At 47.2% G+C, this 16,053-nt stretch overlaps 1 protein-coding gene across 18 annotated transcripts in view; it reads right to left on the reverse strand.

Moving 5' to 3' along the window:
• PTPRT (protein tyrosine phosphatase receptor type T) overlaps window positions 1-16,053 on the reverse strand; it is an 856,519-nt gene that overhangs the window by 48,693 nt on the left and 791,773 nt on the right. For all 18 annotated transcript variants that reach the window (XM_084887522.1, XM_084887521.1, XM_084887516.1 and 15 more), the window contains one exon: window positions 4,445-4,532. In XM_084887522.1, the coding sequence (XP_084743648.1) occupies window positions 4,445-4,532 (88 nt within the window). The remainder of the gene's footprint in view (window positions 1-4,444; window positions 4,533-16,053) is intronic.

Genomic DNA, 16,053 nt, shown 5'->3' on the forward strand with positions numbered 1-16,053 from the left:
CATGTCTGTGTGGCTCTCCTCAGGCCCTACTTCAGGAAGGGCACCCTACTCACTACGGCGTGAGCCACAGAGCAGGGGCTCAACAATTATCTGTCCACGAAACGAATTCCTATTTGTGTCTGAAAGGCTGAGAACGAGGGAGGGACGGACCCCTTGCTTACAGCCATTCTGTTGATTTCAGCCCTTAGAGGTGTCCCTCCGGAAGGCAGAATCTGCCAGGGCTTAATAATTAGAAATATTCCTGGTGCAAGAGGAAAAGCAGGTGTAATTAGCATCTTAAGGAACCCAGAGGGGTTGGAGGGGAGGACAAGGCCCAGGGAGAAGGGAAAGATTAGCCGGAAAGAGGAGGCAGGGCACTGCCTGCAAATGAAACAATGAAGGAGAAATCTTGGCCAAATAAGCCCTTTCTTCCACGTGATTCTGTTTAGAATTTAGCAATAGAGACGGAGGGGTTTCCAGGGACTGGGAATGAAAAGGAAGTGAAAGGGGAGGAAATGAATGGGGAAAACAGAACAGAGGTCTTTGCTTTCACGTAGCTCTGGGTGGGGACTGTGAACAAGAGGAAATTTCAAGAACACCAGAGCATTCCCCGTGGGGCAGTTCTAGAAGAGGAAATCACACCCAGGAGAGGAAGTGATCTCGGGGGGGGGGGGGGGGGGGGAGGCGGGGTTTGCAGATTTTACAGAATGAGGCTTCCCTTCCTCACATAAGGGGGTTTGGGGAGATTGAATGAGTGAGGAGCTGGGCTATTTCATGGTCCAGGAGGAACCTGCCTTGTGCATGGACCGAGCATCCTGCCCGGCTTTGGAGAAAGTCCTCAGGCAGAGACACAGACAGGGCAGCATGAGGGCAAGCAAGGGACGTGCCTTGGACACTCAAGGGAGGCGCTTGCTCTCAGGGTTGTGCAGGTGCAAGGTCAACGGCTGAGAAGGAGGAACCTCTTTGAATGGTGCAGACTGGGTGTCTCGCCCGCCTTACCCGCATCCTGGCCCTGGATGCCGGTACTGCTAGCTGGTGTCGCTGCACAAGGAGGTGGTGAGGCCATGGGCTGTGGGTGGGACTCAGCACCTTCTGCACCCCAGCGTCAGAAGTCTAACCCCTTCGTTGTTCTCTCTGCTGCCTGGGACCCAACCTCTGTCCTGTTCACTTAGGCTCACCGCCTTCTTCCTCACTAAGAGACATTACTTGGATGTCACTTCAAGAATCATCTTGATCCCGTCTTCCTCCATCCATCCTTTTTGGGTGTTCTCTATTTTCTCTGGGAAGCCAGAGGGAGAGACCCACGGTTCAAGGCCTGTGGGGTCTTGCAGAGGATCCGTGTTTTCCAACATTCATTCCTATTTACTGAGCACCAACTATATGGCAGTTTTGGGGACACAGAAGCACAAGACAATCATGGTCCTGCCGTCACAGAGCATCTACTTTTGTGAGCGAGTCAGGCAGTTAACTGAGAGTCATCCCAATGCCTCCAACATCATGATGAGGAGAGTTAAGGAAAAGCGCTCTAGGAGAGAATGATGGGGTTGTGCGCATTTTCAAACCGTCTGAAGATTGATAATTAGAGGAAGTGGTGACTGATCTAAGATCTAAAGAAAAAGTAGAGCCCAAACCAGTTTGGCTCAGTGGATAGAGTGTCTGTCTGGGGACTGAGAGGTCCAGGGTTTCATTCTGGTCAAGGGCATGTACCTTGGTTGCGGGCACATCCCCAGTAGGGGGTGTGCAAGAGGCAGCTGATGGATGTTTCTCTCTCAGCGATGTTTCTAACTCTCTGTCCCTCTCCTTTCCTCTCTGTAAAAAATCAATAAAATATATTAGAAAAAAAGAAAAGAAAAAGTAGAATTAGTAGAACAAAGAGAGGAGGAAAAGACACTTTGACAGCGAGAACAGATGTGTAAAGGCCCCGTGGCACAGATGATCCTGGAAAGCTCCAGGGGCTGAGGGAAGGCCAGTGCAGCCTGGAGAGAAGACTAACATGAAGTGGACACAGTGGGAAAGGAGACCTGAGAGGTGGCTGAGAGACTGTGGAACAGGCGTGCTCATGAGCAAAGGGCAAAGTTTTCAGGAGGAGGATGCTATGATCCAATCCAGGTCCCTCTGGCTTCTGTCAGAGATCAGACAGGTAGAAAGTTGGGGACAAAGATGGGTATGGAAGGAGGCTGGGCAGAGACCAGGTGAGAGCCGGTGATGGCCTGGGCAAAGGTGCTGAGAGCAGAGGGTGAGCAGTGGGGTCTGGAGAGATACATGGCTTTGTGTGGTCCCTCATCGTTGGCCCACACAAGCTTTGGCCCCGATACCTGACCCAGCCTGGGTATCCCTGTCTCTCAGGAAGGCAGGGTCTCTTGTCTGTGCACAATCACCTATTTTTTCTTGTCTGCATAACACCTCTGGGAGGAAAACATCGTTGTGCCCTTTTTACAGACAGAAGATTAAAGCTTAGAGTGAGCACATAATGTCTCACAGCCTATAATTTAGTGACCATGTCTGGACTCACAATCTAATAGGGGGAACAGACACTTGACCAGGTACTTTAGGGCTTGGTCCTCGAGCAGAGGATGGTTGGAGTGAGCAGCCATGTGGGCCCCAAATGGGAGTCTCCTGGGAGCAGAGGCCCAGGGCCCCACAGAGCCTGGCTCACAGGATGCCCACCCATCATAGGTCTCAACACACATTTCCTGATTGTTTGAATATCTCCTTCCAATGCTTTGCTTGCAGGAAATCTTGCTGTCTGCATTACTATCATCCAACAGACAAATTACAAATGTTTCTGATTAGTTCTGCCATTCATAGCCCGTTCCTAAATCAGCACAGGAAACAGCTAAGCTGAAACTTCTGCCTCCTTCTTCCTCAACAAGCTGTCTGTATCTTATGTTTTCTCCCTCCGAGCTTTTTCTTAGGCAATGTCTAGACAGTTAACAAAACACTGCGCTGTGCTGGAAATAATCTGTTATTCATGGTCCTTTTTTCTTTTTCTTTTTGGATGAGCTGGGTTGCTCTGAGATCTTGGACCAAGGGATGCTGTGCACCTTTGGTGACATGTCAAAGGTCCAGGTTGGCTACACTGTGGCAGGAAAAAGCTGCGTAGACTTCTGATCTAATGGGAATATGTACTCAGCATTTTGCACGAGGTAACTTTGTCCTCTCGGTACCTGGTGTGTGGAAGGCTGCATACACCAATATTTCATAGTGACCATACTTGTGTGTAACCTGATATTTAGTTATATGGCAGCCTGTCTCTCTCCCTCTTCTCTAGGAACCCTACCATGTACCGTCACACACAGGATTGTTACTGACTTTGTTCAGGCCTCACCATCCCTTGCTGGGACCAGTGCAGTAGCCTCTTGACTGGCCCCTCTGTTTCCTGCCTCTCCCAAACTAATCTACCCTCTCAATCATCTATCCTATAGATCTTTACAAAAAGGACATCTGATCATGCCTCCCTCCCCAACTGGCTTATCACATGACCCACATGGGTATTCAGTGAATTCTGGTTAAAATGTGGTGGGATGATACATCCACCACTCTGCTTATCCATCCACACTGCTCTCAGTGACTCTGAGAAAGTTAACTCCATGCTAAGAGTAGGATGATGTTGGGTGCTGAGGCCAAGGGTTCTAAGTACCTTCTTTCCACCACCCTATCTCTGTTATTACGTCATTTTAAAGATGAGTAAGTGAAGCTTGGCGAGGCCAGGAAGCCTGCTCCGGGTCCCAGAGCCGGGACAGAAGCCGAGCAGTTTGACTGCAGAGGCTCCACCCTGTCAGGGCCGCCTAGAGCTCATTGCCAAGCAAAGTAATGTCCTCCCATGTCTCCCTGAGCTCCACGCCAAACATGCTTGCCCCCTGCAGGCTCAGTGCCAACAAATGCCTGTGCCAAAGCAGTCCTGAGCAGCAGGCACTCACCTTAGAGCCACTGTCCCACTGGCAGTGGGTCTGGCAGAAGTCATGATGCCCTAAGCTCAGAGCTTCTGGCTTTTTCTGGACATCAATCCTTGCTTGGGACCCTGCCTTCTTAGAGGAGCACTATTCTCTCTCTTGGGTGTTCTCAGCCCCTCCCTCATGGGCTGGACCTTGCTTGTACCCTGAGTGACTTCTAAGGTGGTCCTTCCTCTGCATTAGAAGAACTGCTGGGGACAGGAAGGAGTCCCGTGCCTGGGATTCCTTCCCAACCTGAGCAATTCTTGAGCAGTGGGAAGTGCCAGACCAGACGCAGCTTCCAGAGGCTTCCAGATCTACTCTGCTTGGACCCAACTTCCCACCTTTCTCCTGGCCCCGAGGTCAGCCATGCTCTGTCACGCATGCTGAAATACAGCTCCCAGCTTGGCATGTTGACCCAAAGCTGGAAGCATCAAGAATTGATTACTTGACAACAAATTATAAGTAAGTAATAGTAGTGGCTTGGGTTCCTCTGTGACCCCAAAGCCTGGGGCCTCCCAGAGGGGACTTACAGGATATGATGTTTCCATATCGATTCTTGTTGCGATTTTCATCCTCCTTGGCTGTGTCCCATGAAGCCGTCTGCCCCTCTGGTAAAGCCTACAAAGAAAGGACGAAGTGGTTAGGATGGCCAGAGATAGAAGCTCTATGCAGGTGAAGATGAACCAGTGGGCAAACAACGCCAGTTGTGATGGGCCACTCAGCATAAAGGGCTGTGTGGTGGTGGATTCCTCCATGGCCTTATTTCCTCCTTCAGTGGCTCAAATGCTATTGAGTTCTTCTGTGTGGCATGGCCCAGATCTGGTCCAGTAGGGGAATCACTTATTCACTCATGTGACAGATATTTATTGTGTCCCTAATATATGGTTGGCACTGTTCTATGTACTTGGGACACAGAAATAAACTAAGTGCCTCTTGAACGTCCAGTCCACTGGGAGATGCAGCAAATGAACCAGAAAACATATAACTTTAGATGGTGGAAACTGTATGAAGAAAATGAAGCTTGGAGAAGGGATAGTGGTAGAGCATTATTTCAGACTACACCATCTGGGAGGGCTTCTCTGGGAAGGTAATATCTAAGCTATGATGTGAAAAGCCACTCAGACCAAGAAATGTAACAAGCACTTTCCAGACAGAGGGAACAGCAGATGCAAAGATGAAAACCAAGGACTACAGTGAAGGATGAGGCAGGGAGAGCAGTGACAGGAGCACCTGGAGAGACTGGGAGAGTTAGGATTAGAGGGGGCACTGAGGTCACTGGTATCCAGTTGGGTGTTACTCTAAGTGTAATGGGAAACCATTGGAGGGTTTTGAGCAGGGGAGGTACTGGATATAATTTGTGTTTTACAAAGTACATTCTGGCTCACATATGAAATACATGCTTAGGGAGATCAATTAAGAAGTTGTTGCAATAGTCCAGGTAAGAGATGATGGTACCTTGGCCCCTATACCAGGATGGTGGCAGTGGATGCAGCGAGAACTGAATATTTTCAGCTAACGTTTGTAGGTTTTGGTCAGGAGCAGACTCACTGCTTTTGAAAGAAGCAAGGATCTGACTATGAGACTGTATTTGGGAGGCAATCCTAAGAAGCCTGGGTGTATGAGTAGGGGAAGTGAGACAATCAAGGGAAGAAAGTCAACATAGGGTTCATCAACGAACAGGTTACCACTGTGTGCCCGGGGCTTAATGCCACGGGCACATTTCCTTCTCCTACCAGAGGGAGGAGGGAGTTGGGTGCTTATCCACCAATTTCCATCTATCATTTGTTGAGGACGACTCTTCGGAATTCCCTTAATGCTCTGCCTTGCTCCGCGGGCAGGGTGTGCACATTCTTTTGTGTTGAGGAAGTCCTCAGGGAAAAAGCCACCGGAGCTTCCAGGAGGCAGGCATTGGGAACACTGTGTGGAGGGGATATGGGCAGGTCACCAGCATATCCACTGTGGATGTGAACTGTGAAGGAGAGAGGGATGAAGGGTGAGGCCCAGACTGTTGGCTCTGAGAACTGAATAGAGAGCCATGACAGTCACTGAGATGAAAAAGAAACAGCTAGGGAGAAACAGGATTGGGAGGCAAGAATTAAGTGTGTCTTGGGTACATAAAGGGATTAGAACAGAGCCTAGCACTTGCTGAGTACTATGTGCTTCTTCACGTGTTCAAAAACAATAAGAACAACAGCAGCAGCAGCGGCCACGTTTGAGATAACTATTTGACATCCAAGCGAAGATGTTGAGCAGGAAGTTGGACAAAGAGGTTCAGAGTCCGAGACTGGGGGAGGAAAGAGATGAGAGTCATCAGTTTAAGAGGAGAAAGACAAGTAAAGGACCACATGGAATGACTTAGCAGAGTTATGCACCAACTGTTCTGAAAACACAGGGAGGGCGTAGTTAGTTATCTCAAAGAGAAGGAAGCTGGGCATTTAAGGGAGCGGGGACAGCTTTAGCGGAGCTACAGAAGCATGAAGGTTGGGCAACATTCAGACTAGTGTTCCCATCCCCTGCTGTGGCCCTTGCACTGATTCTGGGATGGAATGTGCAGTATCTTCAGTCTACACAGGTCTTTGCTAGCAATGCACGGCAAAGGAGCACCCACGCACCTCAATACACCAGCCTTGCCCTTGCCCATCTATTCCTTGCTAGGTCCATCCTGAGCAAGGAGGAATCTGTATCCTGCTTGGTCAGAAATTCAACCATTCAGCGGGCCACGTTTGACAATAGGCAGGACCACTGACTATAAAAATCCCAGCCCATGTATGGTGCCCCCTTTCTTGCTTTCTAGTCACTCATGTGTTAAGCCAACTTGGCTGGGTCATTTTTGGAGCAGAAGTTGGCAATGTTTTTCTATAATAGGCCAGATAGTACATAGTTTGGGTTCTGTTGTAATTACTCCTACTAAACTCCCTGTTGTAGAGTGAAAGCAGTTGCAGACAAAATGCAAACAAATGGGTATGGCTTCATTCCAATAAAACTATATTCACAAAAACAGGTGTTGGATTTGGCCTATGGCTGTCATTTGCTGACTTGTTCTAGAAGGATGACCATGATCCTCCACTGTGAAACGGTTGGGTAGGTAGAGTTGTTACCCATTCCAGATGGAATGGAGATGAGGTGGGAGGTCCCTGCCTGGGCTTCCTGAGCTAAGTTATGGTCCCCGATTTAGCTTTCCCAGGATTTTAGGTTGGGGTAATAGAGTGCCTTCCCAGCTAGCAGGGGATCACACATTTGTTGTGTGTCTGAAACCTTTAGACAGACATCCTGGGGGAGAAGCAAAACAGCAGTGTGGCTCTGGGCACCAATCTCTGCCTTAAATATGAGGGTGAGAAAAGTGCTATGGAGATAGTAACATACTTATTTTACTGATGGAGGGCTTCTCTCCCCTGTCCTCTTCCTCTCCCTCATCCTCTTTTTGCTCTTCATTATAAGCGACCACCATCCCGCACCTCTCTTGCCATCAGCACAGGCCATCTCTAGACTGCAAACGGCTCTTGCTTTTGCATGTAACTTGTGGAATTCAGATTCCAGGACTTGGTCTCATCCTCCCACCGTAGCCAGGTGGCAACAGCTGTTTTGGGCAACTTGCCAGGTCAACTTAGTATTTCTGGCTCTCTGCAAGGGTGTGTCATGCTGGTTTCAGTGTGCAGCACTGGACTTCTCAGTGTTTAAGCTTATATTCTGCTTATATTCTGGTGGTGATTTCCTATCTGAAACCCTCTGTGATAAAAGTCAAATGTACATCCAATTATACCCACCAATGTGACATGAAGACAGAAGGGCACACTCTGAATGTTTTCATACTAATTTCCTGGGGAAAATATCTGTTAGGTACCTACTATGTGCCAGGGGTCAGGTTACAGTTCACGTAAGGTTTTGTTATGGCTACACAGTAACATAATCTGGAGGAGCTTTAAAACTCCCAAAGCCATGGCCCTAGCCCAGACCAATTAATTCAGACTCAGGGGGTGATACATGGGCATTGGTTATGTTTAGAGCTCCCTGGGTGAGTCTAATGTGCGGCCATGATTCTTACAAAAAGTGAATTTACCTGGAGAAATACTTTCCCATGGGTCTCCTCACTGGTTTCTTGTGCTTTGGATTTGTCCCCTCCAATCCACTCTCCACTGTAATCAGAGAGCTCTTTCTAAAATGTGAACAGGACCCAGTTACTCCCCATGCCATGGTCTTCAAGATAAATTCCAAAGTCTTTAATATAAGGTCCTTAATGACTTCACCCTGCATTGCCTCTGTAGCCTCAGTTCTTGCCCTTATATTAATACTAGAGGCCTAGTGCACAAAATCTGTGCACAGGGCAGGGGATGTCCTCTCAGCCCAGCCTGCACCCTCTCCAATCTGGGATCTCTCTCACAATCCTGGACCGCTGGCTCCTATGTTGCCCCTAACTGACCCCCCCTCCATGCTGGCCTGGTCATCTCCATCTGCCCCCTCTGCTGGCCTGGTCACCCCTCACTGCCTCCCCCCCCTCCCGCCGCTGGCCTGGTTGCCCCATGCAGCTGGCTTGTTCAGCCCTTTGGTTGTCCCTCACTAACCCCCCTGCCGGCCTGGTCACTACACACAGCCTGCTGTTCATTTGTTACTGTGAGGGCATCCTGACCAATTTGCACATTACCCTTTTATTAGTATGGATTCCGATGATAAGAAACTAAATTCAACGCTGTAGACAATTTCAGGTGTTTCAAACTTCTGAGACTGACTTTACACATTCTGTTCCCTCTGCCCAAGATTCTCTTCCACCTGAGTCTACCTGGTAAACTTCTACATATCCTTCAAAACCAAGTTCAAAAATATTCTCCTTTGTGAAAACTTCCCCATTCACCCTCCCACCACCTGCCTACATCCCCAACAATTTAGTCACTTTTTCTATTATTAGAGGGACTCTTCTACATATAATAATTTGAATGTATTGTATCCCAACTTGGTGATGGATTACTCCAGGGAAAGAATAGTGTCTGCCACTCCAGAACCCAATACTGGCTTTGTACTCCATATGTGCTTGAATCACTCCTTTTGAATAAATTAATGAATGGATAGATGAATGGAATAATGAGTGGGTAAGGTGGCTTCTGTGCATGCAGAAGGCAGAGATCCTGGAATCTCAGAAGGGGAAGTGACTGAAAATCATCTGGTTGTATTCCTATCCACAATAGCCTTCTAGGCAGCTGATAAGCTGATCTATAGCATCTGCTACTTGGATACCCTTAGCAACAGGCAACTCACTACCCAATAAAGCTTCCTGTCTCACGTTTGAATGGACCTACTGGACAGTGTTTTGTTTACTCTGACCTTTGCCCTGCTCCCTGTCTCTCCACGCTCCCCAAATAAGCATGTACCCATGACACTGCAGGGATTTGATAAATGTCCCTATCCACCCCTGGAGTCCTTGAATGACACACAGTTGGATGTCTTCTCAGCATCCGACCATGCTTTTCAGGATGCACCCAGCATGCAGCTCTCTTTTGAAAAATCTCAAACTAAACAAAGCACCTGTGATAAAGGGCTCTTCTCTGTGGGAAACCATGCAGGACCCTGCCGCAGCCCTGGGGGCCTCTGTCTCCCCTCGGCGGGGGCTGAAGAACAATTTGGAGCTTGGGGGCCATGAGGATGGTGACAAAGGCAGAAGAGGCAAGGCTGAGGGAGCTGCTCGCCCCAGAGTGAGCTGTAAGAACTCCCTAATTGGCATACTTTGATCACACATCCATTTCTCTTTTTAGGGAGCTGCAATCTAATAGGGGATAATCTCTTGAAAAAAAAACACGAAGGGGTAAAAGTATGAGAGACTCCTCTCCATCTTCAAAGCAAGCCAGCGAGGGCATTATTTTTACATCAGCGGCTGGTTACAGTAGATTGACCAGGGAATTGTGGCAGTCATTAGGAGCTAATCACATTCTTTTGAAACCAAAATTGCCATCTCATTATCTCCATCCATTATCAGTCTCTGCTTTCCTTTTCCCATCCTCTTCTCCTTAGAGGACTGCGCTCTATTTTCACACCCTTGTCTGAGTGTGAAAATGTTTCCTACTCTTCAACCGTGCTGCTTCTCTAAGATAATCTCTCTCTCTCCCTCTTTTTTTAGAACTAAAAGATGCATGTAAGGATGTTCTCATCCCTGGAGTTCTGAGTTGAGTTATGCACAGAATCCTCGAAAGTCAGATCTGCAAGGATCTGTTGAAAAAAAATTATTACCTCATTTTACAGACCAATAAAATGAGGTCCAGACAGGAAATGACTTGCTGAGTAATATGCACTGAATGGGTCTGCTCTCCTCCCTTCTTCCCTCCCTCTCTCCCTCCCTCTCTCTCACAGTGACCATCCGGGTACTGGGCACGGTGCCGGGTCCTAGAAATAACAGCAATGGCCATGGCAGGCGATCTCATGAATTTTATGTTCTAGTTGTGGGAAGGTGCAGACAATAAACAAATGCACAAGGTAATTGTTACTTGTAAGGGCTGTGAAGAGAATTAACAGGGTGCTGGGATCAACTGTGATTTGGGGCATAAGCTACTTTAGATGGGGTCAAGAGGGCAGGACTGTTTGAGAGAAGACATATGAGAAGGAGAAGAGCAGCCCCTGCTCCTGGGGGCTGGCACAGCACTCACAGCTGGACCCCGGTGCCCTCCGGTTGAACACAGAAAATTTAACAGGATGGCAGCATCAGACATGGCTACTCTGAGACCAGAATCGAGCAGACAAAAACCTGGCCACTCTGCAGTCATATACAAACACAGACAAAACTATGAACATTGGCCAAGCCAAAAATAAATGACCAAACATCTCCTATCCTGGCAAATATGAGTGGCTGCTTTTTCTTTGATATTTACAGCTTTAGCCTCAATCTCATGTTCCCTTCCTATAGTTAAGACTTACTGAGACACCCAATCATTCCTCTCCCAACCACTGCCCAGTCTGGAACAAAGCCCCAAGTCACCTAATACAGCCCACCCACATTCTATGGGTCCCTTCGAACATCCTTTGCCCAAGCTGTCCCTTCATTCCTAACCAGCTTGTTCAACTCCAGGTGTGTTCCCATGGCTCTCCCATTGACACACTTGAGCTGAAAATTGAGTGCTGAGCAGAAGCTGGGGGAAGAACGCGCCAGGCTGAGGGACAGTGAGTGCTGAGGCTCTGAGATGGGATGAGCTTAGTGTGTCCTAGAACTTGAAGAGAGGCTCTCCAGAGCAGAGAGAACAAGAGTGAGAGAGCGACATAAGGTGAATGGGGAGGAGTGGTGCTCAGTTGACATCTTGTGGACCACAGGTAAGAATGGGAGTTTTATTCTCAGCCGATGAAACATCAATGATGGGAAAAAATCATTTATCGGCTACCTCTTGCATGTGCCCCGACTGGAAATTGAACCATGACCTCCTGGTTCATAGGTCAATGCTCAACTACTGAGCCACACCAGCTGGGCAACACTTGTCTCTTGAACCCTTCCTTCATCCTTTTTTAAAAATATATTTTATTAATTTTTTTTATTTTTTAATTTTTTAATTTAATTTAATTAATTTATTTTTACAGAGAGGAAGGGAGAGGGATAGAGAGCTAGAAACATTGATGAGAGAGAAACATCGACCAGCTTCCTCCTGCACACCCTCCACTGGGGATGTGTCTGCAACCAATGTTCATGCCCTAGACTGGAATCGAATCTGGAACCTTTCAGTCTGCAGACCGACGCTCTATCCACTGAGCCAAACCAGTTTCGGCCCTTCCTTCATCCTTGCTGACAGGCTTCATAGACATTAGGGTAAAATGTCATCTGGTTCCTGCCCCAGACTAACTCTTCCTATGGTTGCAACACACATCTATCCATCATCCACACATATCCACACATCTATCCATCATCCATCCATCCACTCATCTGTCACCCATCCAACTATCCATCCATCCATCACCCATCCACACCTATCATCTATTCATCCATCCATCCATCCATCAACCCCCATCCATCCATCCATCCATCCATCCATCCATCCACCCACCCATCCTCCCAGCCACAGAGCTGCACCCCCTGTAGGCAGGGTGGGTTCAGACCACATAACCATAGTCACAGCCTTCTTATGTCCTGTTGTGCTGAGTCAGCCCATAGGACTGTGCAACCTGCCTCAGTCTTCCCACTTTAATTTCCAGCTAGAACTGAGAATTGTCCCTGGTTCCTCCTTGGCTGGTTCCTTCTCCCACCTGTTGATTTGGGCCTGTGGAGATACAGCATCCTTTCTGAAGCTTGCCATCCTTCTTTGGATGCTCTTCTTTGCACTTAAGCCTCTTGGAGTTATTCCCCAAATAGTGAGATGTCTTGATAGAACAGAGCTTCTAAGAGCAGCTTACCTCCAATCCAAAACTGAGAGCATCCTGGTCCATTTAATTCACCTGTTCATCTACTATCTTCACAGATTCTTCAGCTATGGTGCCCCCATTGTTCCCTTTGGCTTGACTGTATCCCTGGAGTTAATTGGAATTGATATGCAGCAAAACCAGGCATGGGGGATGCTGACCCGGCAGTTCCTGGCTGATGCTTCAGGGCACAGTCAAGGGCCTGCTTCCTCCATGACCAGTCCTGGCCGCCAGGATTTTCCTGGGTCCCTGCCCACAACTGTACTCTCCTGGGCAGGGAATATTTCAATCTTCTTCACCAAGGAGCTGCCATTTTTACTTGGGTCTTTCATTCATTTATCTAGTCCAGAAATACCTCTTAATATATCTTGTCCACTAATTATATGAGGCAGGGAGAAGGCAGAGCTTTGCCAAAGATGAGTGTTTGAAGATTTTTTTCTGCAAAACATCTCACTACTCCGAGTCTCTGTTAATTTTCACAACAATGAAGTCAATAATATGCTTTTCGGTTTAGGGTTGGGGGAAGAGTTTGATTATGAAGGGGCAGCAAGGGGGTGGGAAGGGCATTTTTGCTGATGACTAGTGATTATTGAGAGAATGCCTCCAGGCACCCAGCATAATGCCTGTTCCATAGTAGGTCTTCCGAGGCTCTCCCATCCCACTCTTTCCCAAGAATATGCTATTGGGGGCCTCTGGCCCACTCCTAAAATTCATTCTGCCTCTTTTTGATTAGAAACAGCCAGTTTACTGTCACAAGACCAAAGAAGGAGACTCCTGGCAACATCCCTACTGTTTTGTCTTGGACCCAAGGACTCCTAAAATGTAGGACAGCATGTGTGGGAAAGCAACAAATGAACAAAAGGAAAAACAGAAAAAATGAACAGGCACAGACAACAGTATGCTGGTTACCAGTGGGAAGGGTGCTGGGAGGTTAGTCAAAGGGGTCAAAATCATGGAGATAAAACATTTAATTTTGGGTGGTAGGCACACAATGCAATATACAGATGATGTAGCATAGAATTATATACCTGAAACCTACATAATCTATTAACCAATGTCACCCCAACAGATTTAATTAAAAATAAATAAAATTGGTACCATTCTGGGGAAATTGGGACACGTTGCTTACTGTAGGTACAGGTAGGACAAAGTATTTAGGGAGTAAAAAAGTTTTATAAGCTCTTGGAAGCCTAAGGCCTGGTCACAATTGTGGTCCCTCGGCTTGGTAAAAGTGCATGTCTCCCGGCATCTGTGGCTAGCTGGTGGATGGCGGTAAAGGTTGTGTATGGAGCTCCATGTCTCGGGGAGAACATGGTCTGGTAGACATGGGAGATTTCTGTCTATATTATGAACATATTCCGGAAGGTGACAGTCTATTATCCAGAGACAGGTGTACCTTTTGCTATTTCACTCTAAGGTGCTGTATGAGTTAGTGGTGGCCCTAGCAGAGGCCAAGCTTTCAACAAATGCCTCCTTCTGTGCTGAAAGCATATGCCTCGGGGATTATAAATGTGGACAGAGAAGACAGGAAAGGATGACGGATGATGTCTATTCAGAGTGGCATCAGGAGAGCAAACATTGTTGTGTACCATGTCACTGGTAGAAGGTAATTTATGAGTCCTGCTGGGGAAGCTAAGTAGAAAACCAGACCCCAGCAAGACGGACAGGAGCTTTAATGGAACAGGTTGGTGAAATGTGCGTCTGCACATTGAGTCACAAGACCTCCTTTAAAAGACCCCAATGAAAAGCTACAAAATTTTAAATGCGAAATTTTAGGCCAATGGTTCCCAGAGTTCCAAATTTCCCAATGGGATTTGGTAAAATGCAGAGGCCTGGGTCCTGTTTCATGTCAATGAACTCATGTCTTAATGTTCTTTACTAATGTTCTAGCTGACTCTGACATGCAGGACTCACAGGTCTATAAAGCATTTTAACTAGCATTCTGTTTTGTAATTACGCAGCATAGTAAAACCATGATCTTCCTTTAAAGTAAGGGTCTTCATTTTCTTTATTTAGCTTTCTAACTACCTCAAATGCCCCAAACAGTGCAAGGTATGGAATAGGTGCTCAATAAGTATTTCTGACCCAAAGAAGTCCACACCTATACTATCAGACTTTAGAAATCCATGCTATATAGCCAGACCTTTCATCACAGAAGATGAAATGGGACCCAGAGGTGGAAGAGTCTTGTCCAAGACGATCCAGCATGCAGAAGCAGACTGAGACCTAGGTCTGGACTCTCAGTCAAGAGCTTTTTCTCTGATAATGAAAACTGCTTACTTAGTTGGGAAGGGTTCCTATATTAAACACAGAAAATATTGTTTCCTGGGTTACAAATAGAGTTAGGTGGAAAAAATAATAAACTCAAAGGAAAAGAGTAAGTTAGAGCTCTTTCCTGTTGGAAAAATTTCCAGGTCTGAAACCTCATGAGTTACTGATGTCTTTTGGCTCCCCGCTGGAAATGGCCATTTCTCCCTTATTGTAATCCACTGGGAATGGAGTGAAATGAGAAGGTGGAGTCCAATACTTCCTATTTGGGTCATTATGAGTTCCCAGAGCTGGAGAACAACCACAGCATTCCCTTTCATGATTTGGGCATTTGATACAGACCTCCTACCCCCCTGCCTCTACCCAGAATCACTCTTCTAGTTCCTGGAGAAGCTGGAACAGAGTCCTTAGAGAGAAAAAGCTGTGGGAGAAGCAGAAGGTCTACTCTGCCTCTGTTTAGGTGGCTCTGATCAGAGAACAGGGCAACTAGGGTGACCTGAAGCATCCATCACAATTATTACACCCCAGAAGAGGCTGTCTGCCCACTATCATCCACAGAAGACAAAGAGAAAGATGGCAATACTGGCCTCTTCCTACAAAGCCATGCACATGGTGTGTCAGCACACAGCGTGACCGCCCTGAGCTGGAAAACAAACAAATGCTTGCTCTTGAGTAGGCTGCATCTCACTCCACACAGCTGTTCCTGGCTGCTTAGTCTTAATGGAGCTGTAATAACCAGATACCTTCTGGTCACCCTACTGGACTTGTTCCATTCATTAGGATGACAGACTGCCTGGACTGGACTGGTATTATTAACAGCTTCTCTTCCTTCTCTCCATCACAGTCACCTCTTCTGGTTGTTCCTCATCTTCCCCAAACCCGCCACTCTTCTGATCATGATGACGGCTAAGGTTACAGGGCTCACAGACAGCCCTACTCTCTAGCTAAGTTCTCTTGGCATTTACTGGCATGCTTTGTTTTGTTTTGGGAAAGGTGAGAGAATATAGGCAGGAGAAGTAGTGTGGGGAGGAGGGAAGACTCTCCAGTCCACAGTCAAATGCAGAAGCCCTTTGACTTTCCTGTGGCTATGTGCCATTATCAGGTTCCCCCACCCCTCCAAGGGCATCAAATGTGACCAGCAGCAAATACAACTGTGAGGTGATGAGTCTTGGGCATAAGCAGGGCATGCACTAGGGACTCTGTGGATCTTTCTAAATGAGTGTCTCTCAACTTTAAAAGTACATTATAGTCATCTGGAGAACATGATGAAAATAGAGATATCTGGATCCCACTCCAGGGAATCTGATTTAATTGGTAGAAAGATGGTCTGAATATTGGTGTTGTAAAAACTTCCCCAGGTAATTCTAACATGCAGCCAAGATTGAATACTTCTAAGACTCAAATCTGCACGGCAGGTGTAATTAGTTTGCCGTAGGTCTCCTTGAGTTCTTAGCAACTCAAGGCCCCTGGTCAATCATAGTTGCTAGGACTTGAGCCATCTTAGTAGACATGG

Source organism: Pipistrellus hanaki (assembly GCF_964339955.1).
Source record: "Pipistrellus hanaki genome assembly, chromosome: 6".
NCBI lineage: Eukaryota > Metazoa > Chordata > Mammalia > Chiroptera > Vespertilionidae > Pipistrellus > Pipistrellus hanaki.